At 59.0% G+C, this 14,735-nt stretch overlaps 1 protein-coding gene across 1 annotated transcript in view; it reads left to right on the forward strand.

Annotated features, from left to right (window-relative positions):
- The window catches only part of MPPED1 (metallophosphoesterase domain containing 1), a 61,390-nt gene extending 47,270 nt beyond the window's left edge, over positions 1-14,120 (forward strand). Inside the window, exons 4-6 of the mRNA XM_047868593.1 lie at positions 8,508-8,623; positions 10,449-10,562; positions 11,734-14,120. Of these exons, the coding sequence (XP_047724549.1) occupies positions 8,508-8,623; positions 10,449-10,562; positions 11,734-11,852 (349 nt within the window). The 3' untranslated portion in view covers positions 11,853-14,120. The remainder of the gene's footprint in view (positions 1-8,507; positions 8,624-10,448; positions 10,563-11,733) is intronic.
- Positions 14,121-14,735: the final 615 nt, after the last annotated feature.

A 14,735-nucleotide genomic window follows, 5' to 3' on the forward strand; every position in this document is an offset into this window, starting at 1 on the left:
TGAAATCAGACTCGGATTCTCCCCTCCCAGGGCCGGCCAAGGGCGGGATGAGGGCGGCACGCAGAGCCGCTGGGGGGGCATCGCAGTGACCTCGACCTCGGTGCTACTGCCCCGCCTGGCCCCTCGGGTCGGGGATGGGCTGTGCTCAGTGGAAGCCACGGGGCCCGCCTGCCCCTGGGACTGGCCGATGCCGGCCTGTGACAGTGCGAAGGGGGTCGGGAGCCAGCCGACACAGGCGTGCCCGCCACCAAGGGTCCGGCTGCTGCTCACGTCCTGTCTCCTCCCTCCGCTGGATTCCGGCGGTCGCCAGCCCCACGTGCCACAGGCAGCCGGCGAACTCTGGTGTCGGGAAGAAATTCCTCATGGTCCCTGGTCTTATGCTGTGCTGCCTCCACTCACACACACGCACACACACGCACCCGCTCCTCTCTCTCGCGCAGAATTTCTCCTTTGCCCCTTTCCTGTCCTTTGTTGCTTCCACGTTGTTGTTATTTTCTTTACAGAGGGCCCCTCAACACATATGCGCCCGATTCTACAGGAGATTAATGTTTGAAACGAATTGTCTGCCTTCTGAGTCCCAGCGAAACAAAAGATGAATGGTCCGCACCTCCGAAGGGTGGGGGAAATTAATTAGGAATGACAAAGGACCCCATTCTTCGGTTCCACTTATCTTGCTGCTGACTTGCGGCAACTGCTGGGTGCCAGGGCAAGGTGTGTGATTGACAGTCCTTGGGGACGTGTTGCCAGCCCGCGTGGCCCTGCCCCCTCGCTGGCAGCCGCTGGCCCTGCCGCTGCCCCTGCCGCTGCGAGGTGGCTCCCTCAGCCTCGCCCTTGCCCTCGGGGAGGACAGAGGAGAAAGGCCAACCCCTCTATCAGAGCTGGGCAGGTGGGAGCGGCAGCCCGCACTGTGGGATGTCCCCAGGGGTCAGGGGAACCGCCTGTGGGGTGAGGGGTCAGCATGAACCCTCTCGGGGAAACCGGGTGTGTCACTGACCTCTGAGCCCCGGTTTCCCCTGCTGCCGAATGGGAGCACAACCTCCCTGGAGTGCCAAGAGTGTCCCGGGCAGCACTTGGGGACAGTGACACGGGGCAGCCTCATCTGAGATGCTCTCCATCCTGGCCGTCTCTGAGAGAAGGCAGAAGCTTCCTCTCTGTGGGGAGTGGGGCCACTGCCTTCCTCAGACCGCAGCCTCTGCCTCCATAGCATGAGGGGTGGCAGTGAGAATGTGTGTCCCCGCGGGGTCCACTGTGACAGGCTGTCCCCTCTACCTGGCAGGGCAGCCGTCCTCAACCCCCAGCCCAGGAGTGGGCGGCCTGGGGAGGCAGGGGTTCCCCCAAAGGAGGTGAGTCGGACGCAGCAGAGGGTGTGAGCACACTGAGCCTGCTTCACCTCTGAGGCCTCATCTGTGAAATGGGCACATGAGCCCCCCCGGGCAGGTCATGGGAGGCCGGATGCCCAGTGGAGGCTGAGTGTCTGTTCTCGCGCTGGTTCCTGCTGCAGCCCTCGGGGCTTCGGGACTCCAGGGGCTCTGGGGGGGGGCGGGGCTCCCATTGGGAGGGTGCGCAGAAGAGGGGGCTGATGCTTGGTTCTTCCCACCTGCCTGCCTTCCGGGCAGAGCACCTGCTGTTAATTCTATCCTACATTCATTCATTCCTGCATCCTGGGAGCAAACCCTCCTTGAGGCCGCCTGGGCTCTGCTATCTGTCAGGCAGGAGGGATTTTGACCTCGGCCTGCCCTGCGGGAGCCACCATGAGGGCACGCAGAGAAGGGAGGGTCACCTGTGCTTGGGGGATGATGTGCCCAGGGGAAGCCTCCTGGAAGAGGGGGCCTTTAAGCCAAGCCTGAACAAATAATGGGTCATGGACTCTGAGGTGAGGCTAGGAAGGGCCTTTCAGATGGCTGGAACAGCAGGTGCAAAAAGCCAGAGGTGGGGCAAGGCTGGGCTGTGTTCAGGAAACAGAGAGGCTTGTTGTGGCCGGCAGGTGGTGAGTTCAGCAGGAAATCTGAGCAGGACAGTTCAAAAGGTGGGCTGGGACAGAGCCCAAGGGCCGGTGTGCCAGGCCGTGAGGTCTGGGCTTGTCCTGCAGGCATAGGGAGCCATGGAAGGCTTTGGAGTAGAGGAGTCACATAGGGGAACAGTTGAGAAGGGGGGCACCAAGGGCCAGAATCACAGGCTACTTCCTCTCCATCCAGCCAGGCTCAGAGGGGACCTGGCAGGGTCAGGGGTGGGGCTGGGACCTGGCAGGGGAGACTGGGAGCTGCTCAGAGGGACAGGCAGGCAGTTGCCATTGAAGAGGGGGAAACCTGTGGCCTGAGCACCCCAGCAGGATCCTCTTTGGGCCAGTCGCCCATTGGGCACAGGAGGCGGGAACCAGGAACCCCCGGAATCTCTCTTGCCTCCTGTGTGTCCTCGGACACACCTCTTAACCTCTCTGTGCCATTGTTTCGGTGACTTTAAAGTGAGAGCCTCCCCGGACTTTGTCCTGAGGGTTGGCTGATTTGAGATGGGGAAGTGGCCGGTAAAGTAGGGATTTGCTGAGGAAGGGGAGGCAGGATTCCTGGTCCTATTTGCATAATTCTGGCTTGAAGGCAGAGAGCCCAGGCTCTGGAATCCGCTCTCTGGGTTTGAGCCCTGGTCACGTCACTTGGTCACCAGGTAACCCTGAGCAAGTCTCTGTTCCTCCCCACACCTCGGTTTCTGCATCCGTAAAATGGAGCAGTGATGGCAGCTGCCTCCCAGAGTGGGTGTGAGGACTGGGGGCTCATGGAACACCCCTGGAGGTGTGCTGGTGTGGGTGCCCTCTTGGGGTCCCCGCAGCGCCCCTCGGCATTGGCAGAGGGAACCCCGATGCCTGCCCTTGGGCATCGTACCCTGGCCTGGGTGTGCCCCTGGGCCCAGCCCCACTCCGGGCACCCTGGGGCCTCCTCTGTCCACACACCCCAGCATCCCCGGGAAATGGGTGGGCCACCCCTCAGGCTACCGGAATGGCCCCAGGGGACACCCCCGCCTGGGGGCTGCACGCCTTACCTGGCAAAGCGGAGCGGCTCTAGACGAGCACCGTCCCCCTCCCTTCTGCCGTCGGGGACCCGGGATTCACGCTTTGGGGGGAAATCATTTAATGATTGGCCACGAGGAGGTCATTTATATTGGCTAAGCGGGCTTAATTAGACTGGATTCGAAGGTTACCATAAGCGCACAAAAAAGCTGTTAAGGGGTTAACCTCTGAGAGATTACATTGTATTCAGCGCTCTGTTAAAGTTTGAATTAATTTTTCCCATGGGTTTGTTCACATTCTAATTTTCAACTAAATGAGACATCTGTTTCAGAAAAGGAAAATTTGCTCTGGTTGTCATGGCAACTATCATTCTGTAAGAAAATTATTCCAATGGTTACTTTAGAACAGAAAGACAGAAATTCAGGACATAAAGCCGCTTCCCATCGCTCAGTCGGGTTTCTGATTCATCCGACCTCCTTGGGGTCTGGGACGTGTCCTGGAAGGCGTGCAGACGTTGGGTTCCTGGCCCTCCTCATGGCGAGGCTGGGTCCCAGGGCTAGGTCACACTGGAGACGGGGAATGTTCTTTTGCAGGGTCCCCGGATCCTGTCTTGGGCATTTGCAGTCCCAGACCACTGGCTGCTCCCGATGTGGGTGGGCCAGTAGCGGGGGCGGGTGGGGGTGCTGGACCCTGGCTGCCTAGGTGGGAGGCCTTTGAGCCTCTGCCTGCCCTGTCGTCGGCCTGGAAACCCGGGCAGTCTTCCACTTCACCTCTGGCCCTAAGGGGCCTGACCGGATGAGGAGGAGGTCGATGGGCCATCTGGGGCTGACTTCCCCTTGAACTGGCACCACCTCTTCCCGTGGCAGAAACCCAAATGCACATCATCCAGGAGGGGCTGGAGAGTTTTCCGGGCCCTGTGGGCTGGTCTAAGGCCTCTGGGGAGGGCGCTCACCCTGAAGAGGCTGTCTCTCCAAGTGCTCTGGTCCTGCTCCTGGCCACCCTGGAGAAAGCCCCCCTGGCCCCACAAGGGTGCTCCCCAACCCATGGGCCATCCTGGGAAATGTCTCCTGTGGATGTCTGCCTGTGTGATTTGACCCTTCCTGTTCCCCCTGAAATTTCAGTAAGAGCTAAAACACCCCCTTTTCCCGTTGACAGAGCTCCTGGGTACTTAGAAAGCGTTTTCCTAATGGAAGTACAACTTCGTCGTTTTAAACCTCCTCCCTCTCTTCTTTTCCTGCCCCCTGTGTCAGGGGTACAGCACTGAGCAAGAAGGACCCCCCCCCCCCCGCCCTCATGGGGTAACGTCTGGGGACATAGGCACCATTGTCCTGCTGGGAGAGGTAAAGTGAGAGGCCCGGGGGCAGAACCAGGAAGGATGTCTGATGCCAACTTCAGGGCCTTGAGCAGCCTCTCAGGGCATCCCCGGGGGCAGGGTGGATTCCACCATCCCAGGACTTGAGGTGGTGAGTCTCCAAGAACTCGGCAGGTGCATCTATGGGGAGACGCCACCCCCAGGGGAAGGCTCCGTGGTGCTGGGCGAGGAGAAGCTGGGCAGGTGGAGGCAAGCGTGGGCTGGCTTCTGGGGGTCTGCGGGGTCTCTGATGGATTTCTAAGCGTCTCTTTCAAAAAGCCACCCCTTGCTGTGGCTCACAGGAACTAACAGATGCCTTCTCTCCATGCAGATGAGGCCTCGTCCCATCTTGTAAATATTTGATTAGAGTTTTGAAGAATGGATCCTGTGTTTGGAAGGCAGCGCCAGAAACACGTTGCTCCTTTCCCCGGAGGCTGACGGGGCTTTGGGCTCCTGGGAGGACCCCTAGGCTTGGCTTTCTGAGTGCCTTCCAGAATGCTGCTGCCTTCCCTGCAGTGCCTGAACCCTGGCTCAGCCAAAGCGGGGCTCTGCGTGCGCTCAGGGTTCTAGGGCCTCAGAAACTGCGGAGCCAGGAGCTCAGCGTATTAGGGCAGGAGCCTGGAGCGGGACTGTCAACCGTTTCTGACCAGGAACCGTGGTAGGAGAAGGTATTTTACGTTGTGAATCAGTACATCCATCCGTGGGTGTCTATTTAAATACAAATATATTTAACTGAAGAATCCTTCCCCTGCTAGGAGGTACCTTTTTCTGTGATGTTTTCTTTTCTTTTTTAAAAAAATGTTGGGACCCATCAAAATGCCGTTTGAAAAACCCAGCCCTAGGTCAAAGGTTTTTCATGCAGGCTCCGTGGATGCATTTCAGGAGGGGCCCACAACAATGATGGTGAGAGTGATGGGGACGATGACGATGGTGATGGGGGTGATTATGGCGGCTGTAATGCATTGAACGAGACGCTGTTTGAAGCACTTTAGGTGGAATCACTGGTTTATTCCTCCCACCAGCCTTACTGAGATGGTATTATTATTCCCGTGTACAGATGGGGAAATTAAGGCCCAGAGAGAAGTTGAGTCACTTGCCAATGGTCACACGGGTAGTAAGAGGTGTACCCATTGTCACTCAGCTCGGTCTGACCCCAAGGTTGCCATGAAGTTGGGTATAAAATTGTGTGCGTGCAGGGGTGCATTTTCTGTGGAGAGAGCTCTCACCTTTGTTCAGATGTGCAAGGGCAGCCCTATGTGGATGTGCCAGTGATAGGAGGTGTCTTCTGAGGGGACTGTCCCCAAGGCCAACCCACCCAGATGCTGTTCCCCGGCCCCGGCCACCTGGTCTTGTCACCTGGCAGGTGCTTCCGGTGGTTGGGGGTCCCTTGGGCAGCCCAAACCTGGGGACCCAGTCCCTCTGTGCCTGCTTCTCACCATCTATCTCTCCGTAGGCTCAGAGTGCAGATCCCAGGCCCCCTCCGGTCCAGGTGGTTCTCCTGGGGCCCATTCATCTCTTGGTATGAGGACCCTCCTTGGCTCCCCCTACAGAACAAGACAGGAGCTACAACCCTTCCCTTCGAGGCCAAAACTTAGGCTGGCAGGGGCTTGGGGAGATAGATGGTGGCCCGGTGGGTTCTGCCCACTTTTGTAGGTTTTCCTGGGTGGCACCTGGGGTCTGTCTTTTGGCTACGGGGCATCATTTTCAGTTTTGAGGCTTCGGCTTCAATCCCAAGGCAACAGGAAAAGTCCTATTTGACAGCTGTTAACAGACTGATTTATTCACTTAGGCCTCACTCGACACCTTTTGTCAACCCGCCCGTTTATTCCCTGCCCCTGGGCTGGTCCCGGATGTGCAAGGGAAGAGGAGGAAGGAATAGACGCGGCTTTGAAGGCCGAGGGGAGAGAGTGTCCGATCCGGCTCAGCATTGACTTCTCCACTCACGAGCTGTGTGACCCGGGCCCCTGGGCCCCTCACCGCCCCTCTCCGAACCTCAGTCTCCTTGTCCGGAACCTGCCGTGAGCAGATCAGGGTTTTCAAAGTGTGTTCTCTGAGACCCCCAGGGTTCCAGAGAGGTGCTTTGGGTGGTTGCCAAAAGCTAGAGCTGTTGGGTCGACCTCCAGAGGCCTCAGTCTCACCGTGGAAGGGCATGTGGGCCGTGGGAGGGATTTTAGTGGCGGCTTTGGGCACGGGAGAGACTTGGAAGTCAGAAGCCCAGCTCCACTGCTGCCTTAAATGGTCTGTGCTGGCCGGGCGAGCGGTAGTGAGGTGCCCAGCCCGGGAGTCTGCACACGCTGGGGCCCAAATCCCCAGGCTAGCTCACCTCTCTGAGCCTCTGGTTTCTCATCTGTAAAATGGGGGTCGTCTTTAGTCCTTAATTCACAGGGTTCTTGTGACAGGTAAGCCATCCCTGTGATGTGCTTAGATGGCACCTGGCCAAAAAAAAAGTAGGTATCCAGGAAATGCAGGTGACGGTTTCTATTTCCTGCTCCCTTCTCAGTTTCCTCATCCGTTAAACAGGAAGAGACCTGGCTGCCCACCCTTGCCGCGGGTGCGAAAGTCCCTGGGGTAACAGGTGGGGAGGTGGCGGCGGCAGGGTGCTTAAAACAGCAGGAATTTACTCTCTCGCGGTCCGGAGGCTGGCGTCTGAGATCAAGGTGTCACCAGGGTTTGTTCTTTTCGAGAGTCCTGAGGAAGAATCCGTCCTCCCCCAGCTTCTGGTGGTGGCTAGGGGTACCCGGCACTTCTTCGATTAGAGACAGCATCGCTCTAATCTCTAAGCCCATCGTCGATGGCCCTTTTCTGTCTGTGTCTCTGTTTTCACATGACCTTGTAAGGGCACCCGTCATCGGATGAGGGGCACGCCCTAATCTGGTATCACCTCATCTTAACTTGATATCTGCAAGGACCCTGTTTCTGAATAGAGCCCCATTCTCAGCTGCTGGGGGTTAATACTTCAACATATGTTTTTGGAGGACACGATTCGGCCCCATAACTGTGGCGATGCTGATGGCTTTGTAAACACCAAAAGGCTATGCTCTCGTGGGAACTTATAACGACTTAGTGCTTAAGGGATGTTTCTTAGCGGGGATGCTTTTGTTAGAAATGAAAACCCAATCAAATGGCTTCCTGTTGGCCCATGTAATTGAGAAGCACAGAGGTATGGGGGTGTCTGGTGTGAATTTGATCTGGCGGGCTCCCCAGGGCCCTGTGGTCCAGCCGTCGCCCTTTGGGACAGCTTAATAGCTGCTGACAGCTTCCAGGGCAAGGAGCTCACTGACTGATACACAGGGATGACAGTATCCTAGGTCCACGGGGAGGGACCTAGGTTACATGTTCACCGTGGAGCCAACCCAAGGGAATGACTTGTATCGCTCAGTCTACGTGTGACGTTGAGATTCCATTCGTTGGCCTAGGTCCCTCTGGCCTTGTCCTTAGAGCTCAGGGAGCTTCAGGGGAAAGCAGGAACGGGCGTCCTCCACTTGGAACCTGTTCTCTCTGGGTTGAGTCTCCCTCTGCCCCAACTGTGGGCGGGGGGGTCGGGAGAGCATTTTCCCGGGGAGGAGCAGGTGAGTGCGTTCTCTGTGAATTTCCTCAGAAGGGCTTGGAACAAGAGGGGCCTTTGGCAGAAGCTGGTTCTTTTAAACTCTCGTTTTTAAAAATGATATAAATAGGGGCGCCTAGGTGGTGCAGTCGGTTAAGCGGCCGACTTCGGCTCAGGTCACGATCTCGCGGTCCGTGAGTTCGAGCCCCGCGTCGGGCTCTGTGCTGACAGCTCAGAGCCTGGAGCCTGTTTCGGATTCTGTGTCTCCCTCTCTCTCTGCCCCTCCCCCGTTCATGCTCTGTCTCTCTCTGTCTCAAAAAGAAATAAACGTTAAAAATAAATAAATAAATAAAAATGATATAAACAATATTTATTCATCATAGAAAACCAGAAACTGTTGAAGGAAGGGAAAAGGGAAGAGAATGCTCGGGATATCTCACGGCCCACAAGTGGGTCAGGATTCAGGCCAAGTACAGGCGATACCCATCTTTACTTTGGGTTTCTAGCATCGAGCCAGCCCTGAAGATTCTTGGGAGCTGTGGCCTGCTTCCCCTTCCCGTGATCGCCCCACGCGCTCACTGGTCCCCTCTGAACTGCCTGTTCTTCTTCCGTAGGCAGCCCTGGTTTTACGGCTGGGGCTTTAACCTCCCGCGAGGCCAAGCGCTGCTTGAGAAATGGAACCTCATTCCCGAAGGCGTAGACATCCTGATAACCCACGGACCACCACTGGGTAAGAGTCAGCTGTCCCCTCCTCGGCTGGCCTGACCAACGGACGCAGAGGGCTGGGGTGTGGCCCGGCCTGTGCACCGAGATCAGGGATCTGTCGGGCCTGTCGAGAGGAATCCCGGATGAGCTCTGTTCTGAGTCTGACCTGCTGTGGCACTGGGGACAACTGCCCCCAGCGCCCCCCTTATTTCCCAAGCACCTACTATGTGCTGGGGGTTCAACTGGTTACCTCGCGGACTCCCCACCGCCACTCAGGGAGGTCAGATCGCTGCCCATTTTATGCGTGGGGCTCATTGGAGCTTAGGGAGGTCAAAAGGCAGGGCTGGGGCCTTGACTCTCCAGACCGGGATCCTGGGGGCCGGATACCTTCAAGGTCGCTCTCTAGGCTTCATCCTGTGCACCTCCCACCCCATCAGACACCTGGGGGGCCTCACCCCCACCCACCCCCACGGTCTCCAGGGCCTGTGGGTTCCACCCTCCACAGCTCCCCTCCCGGCCCCCACTGCCACCACCCTGGTCCGAGCTGATGTCACCACTCACCCACTCGTCCGGCCCTGTGTTAGTCTGCTAACCGCCTCTGGGCCCCCTCTGGCTGCCCCACGAGGGGCTCTCTCAGGCCTCCCGTCCCACTTTCCTCACACACACTTCCCGTCTGTCTGCACGCCCCTCCGATTCCACCTCTAAAGCTCCTTCCTCTCCTCTCCACCACTGCCGTTCCCCCCCCCCCCCCCCCGCCCCGGGTCCAGGCCAGCGGCGTCTTCTGTCTCTTCGATGACTGCCACGACCTCCTCGCTGGTCCCCCAGCCCCCGAGTCTTGTCCCTTCCGCTCCAGTCTCCTCACAGCAGCAGGAGGGGGGTTCTCTGAATCGGCAGCTATGCCGTGCTATCCCTCTACAGCCCTCCATAGCTCCCCTAGTCCTTAGAATGCTGTCCAAACTCCCAGCAGTCCAGCCGCTACCGGCCTCCTCTTCCTCCCGCTGCCTCCAAAGAACCTGCCATCACCCCTGCAGTGTGTGGGGCCGGGGCAGGTGACGCTGGATGGGGCGGGCGATGCTGGACAGCGGGCCAGCCTGGGCGGTGCTCGCTTACCAGGGCCTGCAGGCTGCCGGGTAGAGGGGCGCAGAATGGCCAGGCCGGAGGCACCCTTGTCTCCCTCCCTCTGTCTCTGTCTCTCTCTTTCTCTCTGTCTCCCTCTCCCTTTCTCTCCTTTCCTCCCTCCCTCCCTTCCTCTCCCTTTCTCTCCTTGCCTCTCTCTCCTTCCCTCCCTCCCTCCCTCCCTCCATTATCCACCCCCCCCCCCCCCCCCCCCCCCGGGCAGTGTCAGTTGCCAGTTGCCGCCTTCCTGATTCGGGACTCGGAGGATCCCCCTTCCCCTCCCCAGCATGTGCAAACCCATCTCACCCACCCAGACAGCGAGGGGCCGAGGGGCCGAGAAGGACCCGAGCCGCTCGCTTGGAGTCATTAATTATTCTTCGTTTGTGTAGCCATGTGAGGATAATAAGCAGCTGCCATATGGGGCGGCTCCGGGAGGCTGGCGGCGTGGGCCACGCCGTGCGGAATGGGGTTTACGCTCGTGAGTCTGTGATGTTTGTTCGGGAAGGTTCCGACGTGGAAACCTCGCTCCTGGTGCTGCCCCGCTGCCAGCCGGGGGGGTGGGGGGGCGTGCCCTGGGGCCTCACTCGTCCCTTTCCGCCTCGGTTTGCTCATCTCTGTAATGGGTGGATGCCGCCCTTGAGGCCGCTGGGGGCGGGAGCTGTAGTGGGGCGGGGGCGGGGGGGGGGGCTGGCCTCCGGACCCCGTCATCGCCCTCCCGTTGTCTCCTCGCTCAGGCTTCCTGGACTGGGTCCCCAAGAAGATGCAGAGGGTGGGCTGTGTGGAGCTGCTCAACACGGTGCAGAGGCGCGTCCAGCCGCGGCTGCACGTCTTCGGCCACATCCACGAAGGTCGGTGGGGGGTGGGGGAGGGGGGGCTCCTCGCCGGCCCTTTCCAGGGGCCGCCTCGTCCCCCTGCAGCCCCGTCACCTCCTCCCCGTCTCAGCCCTTGCTGACACGCGCTGTGCCAACATGCCGGCTCCCGCCGAGATGTTTGCATGAGGGGAAGACGGTTGCAAAATCTGGCGGGACTTAGGGGTGAGTTTGCTGACCGGGAGCCCCCGCCTCCAGCCCGGAAGTCTCGGGGTCACGGGCTCTTGGGAGGAGCGGCCGTCGGATGGGGCACAGAGGACGGGTCAGGTTCGGCAGGTGCGCTGTGCGCGCCCTCAGGCTGGCGGCCCGGTCCTGTTGCCTACGTCCCTAGAGCCTGTGGAGGGCCACCTGCTCGCCTGAGGCGCTCTGGCGACCCCCTCGCCCCCCCCACACATGGACGTGGCGTTCTGGCTCTGTCCTCGGGGGGGGCTGGGGGCACGTGTCGTGTCCACATCGTTGGGATGGCGGGGGATGGCCGCTTCACCTTGAGGGGCGGCGGGCGGGGCGGCCGTGAGGTGATGGGTGAGGTCAGCCCCAGCCCCGGCTGCCCGCACGCCCGCACCCTACGCACGGCATCCGAGTTACCAGCTGGGCAGACCCCTCCTTTTGTTCCTCTGGAGCCCTCGTCCCACCTGTCCAAGGCCTCCCTGTCCACCCCCCCCCCCCCCCAGCCAGAAAGCACACGGGCTCCCACGGGGCAGGGGGCCTGACGTGTTTTCCCCCAGAGCCGTGTCTGCGTGGGGCCAGGGCCGCTGGGCCTCACAAGAGCCCTGTCCACATCAGATCGCTTTCCAGCCCAGAAGCAAACAAGCCTCAGCCCTTTCCCTGAGGGCCACGGCCGGGCGTTGTCAGAGGGCGAGAGAGAGCAGACCTCCCCTCCCCTGGGCCCGAGGAGCTCACTGGTGATGTGTATGGATTAGTATCCCATTTGGTCCTCACAGCAGACTTGGAAGGAACATCTGTCTCCATCGCCTCCGTTTATAGATGAAGAGGCGAAGCCGGGGGGTGGGGGGGTTTTGGCAGCTTGCCCCAGACCTGTTCAGCCCACCGTGGCCGAGCGCCCTCTGAGCACCACACCCACTAGACCCCCTCACTGCTTTGGGTCCTGGCCTTACCCCTCAGCCCTGACAGGCGTGTGCTTACTTTCCAGGGTACGGTGTCATGGCAGATGGGACGACCACCTATGTGAACGCGTCTGTGTGCACCGTGAACTACCAGCCTGTGAACCCGCCCATAGTCATTGACCTCCCCACACCCCGGAACTCCTGACTGCCCCTGCCTTCTCCGCCCTTCCTGCCCACATCAGCTACGTAAGCCTGGCCGAGAGCACGGACCCCCAACCACCCTTCCTTCCATGCAGACAACCTGTCTGGTCGAGGGGACCAGCCCAACGGATGGGTTGAGGCCTTGGAATGAAGAAAATCACCCCTGACTCTTCAGCCTCGGTCACCTGGAGCCAGGAGCCCGCGGGTCCCTGTCAGGGGTTCCACACTCATTATTCTGTGTGTACATTTCCGCGTGTACCTTGTCGGAGGACCTAACGAGCTTGTGGTCCCGTCCCGCTCGGGAGTTGACGGCCTCTTCATCCTTCTCAGTCGGACACCCTCGTGGGTTTGGGAAGCTGCTGCTTCTGGACGGATTTTGGAAGTTCTAGCACAAAAGCTCCCTCTAACCTAGGGTCTGTGTGGCTGCAAGCCCCAGGGTTGGGGGTGGGTGGGAGGTTTTGTAGCCGGGGTGCGAACAGCCCGCCCTCTCCTCCTGGGCTGGAGAGGAGACGGGCCTGCTTCACAGCCGAGGCCCTTGAGGGAGCGATCAGGGACGTCTCAGGAATTCGGACCGCACCCGGCCAGGCCAATAAGCCATCTGCCTCGCCTTGTGGCCCTGCTTTCTTCCTGTGGGCATCTTTGCTGACTTGAACAGTGGCCTCAACCTCCAGGTACTTGCTCGGAGCCTGGATGCGGGGGGTCGGTTCTACAGAACGAGCCATGTCAGTGCCCAGGACCGGCTGGAGGGTTCCCGAGTCATGGACGGCCCCTGGTCCCGTGCTCTGCAGAGCTCAACAGGCTGGAGGCTCTGCAGACTGAAGCCACGCTGCCGCGTGTGTGTGCCCACGCGAGTGTGTGTGCACCTACACGCGCACACACACACACACATACACACACGCACTTCTTAACTTGATAACGTGGATCCCGTGTTTCTCACTACCGTCCTTGAATGGGGTTCCATCCCTCGGTGCAATTTCCCGAGCACCCTTTGGGTTCTGTCTGGCGGGCCCACAGCTGAAGAAGGCTGAATGGTTCCCGGTCTTTGTTGTCAGTGTCTGTCCTGTTAACGGGAGGGCGGCACGGTGGCAGAGGGGCCCTGGGCTCTGGCAGCTGCCCGCAGGGGGCTTCTCTTTTCTTTAAATTAGGCCTGGGGGGTTTGGGCTGGGTCTCGGAGGGAGAGGGAGCCAGCAGGGTCTCGTTAGGGTGAGGCCAGAGAGGCAGGGTCCCCGTGTGCAGGGTCAGATCCTGTCTTTATTTCCAGTTTTGATGTTTTGTCCATCCTGGCTATTTTTCTGAACCGATTTGGATTTTTAAAAGACGTTGGGTTAAATAGCATCACATTTATCTCTCCTGCCGAGCTTTTTGGGACCCCCCCCCCCCCCCCCGCCCTCGCGCCTCTGGGAGGAGGGCCTTACTCACTTCACCCCAGGCCCAGCCCTTCACAAGCCCTTTGCAGATACAATCTCATTTAATCCTCAGGCAGTCCTGCAAGGTTAGCCCTGCTGGCCCCATTTTGGAGATGAGGAGATGGAGATCAGAGAGGTGAGGTCACTTGCCTGAGGGTGCACAGCTCAAAAGGGGCAGAGGCAGGCCTTGAGCCTTGGTCTCTGGCTTCATAACCCCTGCTTTGCCACCACCCAAAGCTCCACCCCTACAAGGCACTTATGTTTTAAGGGTCCGGTTCGGGACCCCTCCAGCTTGTTCCAAATAGAGAGCCCCTGGGGCCCACAGAGGGATCCTGATCTCTGAGCCCAGCACCCGGCATCCCTGGAGACCACGACTCCTTCCTTACTCACGTGGGGCTCCCCACGGGGCACCGTCCACGACGGGAGCCTAGCAGCACCGCCCTGACCGAGGCGGGCTGGGCTCCGTGGGGCACAGGACTTCGGGAGTCCGTTCGGGCAAGTGGTTCCTGGCGGCCGAGGATGTTTACAAGGTCTCTGGGGAAACCCCGGATGCATGACCCATGTGCACGCGTGGGGTGGAGAAGACACAAGGCCCTTTCAGACACCTCTACCGAATTTCTATGTGGACCAAGAACTATAAACTTGAAAAAAAATTTTTTTCCTAAGGTATCTTCAGAATATGGTGTATTTTTATGTGGAAAAGAAAAGTTATGAAGGCAGCTGTTACTTTGAAAGAAAATTCATTAAAAGTCCTTGAGGTATGAAAGACAATGGCGTGCTCCTCAATCATTTTGGCATAACTTGATTGTGGCTGTAATTTTTTTTGTCAAGCATGTCAGACAATAAAGTCTTTGTAAAAAGAAGGAGATGTCCACGTGGCGCCTCTTCCTGTGTGCGTCTTGGGGTGTCGTGTGAGGCACGTGGGGGAGGAGTGGCATCCTCTCCGCCCGGTCCTGGGTCCTGGGCAGAGTTCAGAGGCCAAAGACCGTCCACACGGCAGCCGCAGGCATCCTTCTGCTTGCTCCAGTGTCCCCAGGGGCAGGCCAGTCTCAGAGGCGGTTGGCATGGGCCGTTCTGTGCCTTATCGTGTTCAAGTGTTTTGACTGATTCCTCAAAACAGAGGACCTCAGGATGGTCTTAGCTCTGGGCCCTTCCCGGAAGCAGTATGTCCAACCCAGTCCTTATGAAACCAAGGGTCCAGGTCTTGCCTAAGAAGAGCACTGACAGGTCTAATGACGCTGGACACTGAGCTACCTAAGCTGTAAAAGTCCTGCCATTTCCTTCCTTCCTTCCATCCATCCATCCATCCATCCACACACCCATCCATCCATCCATCCATGCACCCATCTGTCCATCCAGCCATCCATCCACACATCCATCCATCCGTCTGTCCATCTGTCCATCCGTCCATCCAGCCAGCCATCCACACATCCATCCATCCATCCATCCAGCCATCCACACATCCATCCACCCATCCATCC

The sequence above is a fragment of the Prionailurus viverrinus genome, chromosome B4, assembly GCF_022837055.1.
Source record: "Prionailurus viverrinus isolate Anna chromosome B4, UM_Priviv_1.0, whole genome shotgun sequence".
Taxonomy (NCBI): Eukaryota; Metazoa; Chordata; class Mammalia; order Carnivora; family Felidae; genus Prionailurus; species Prionailurus viverrinus.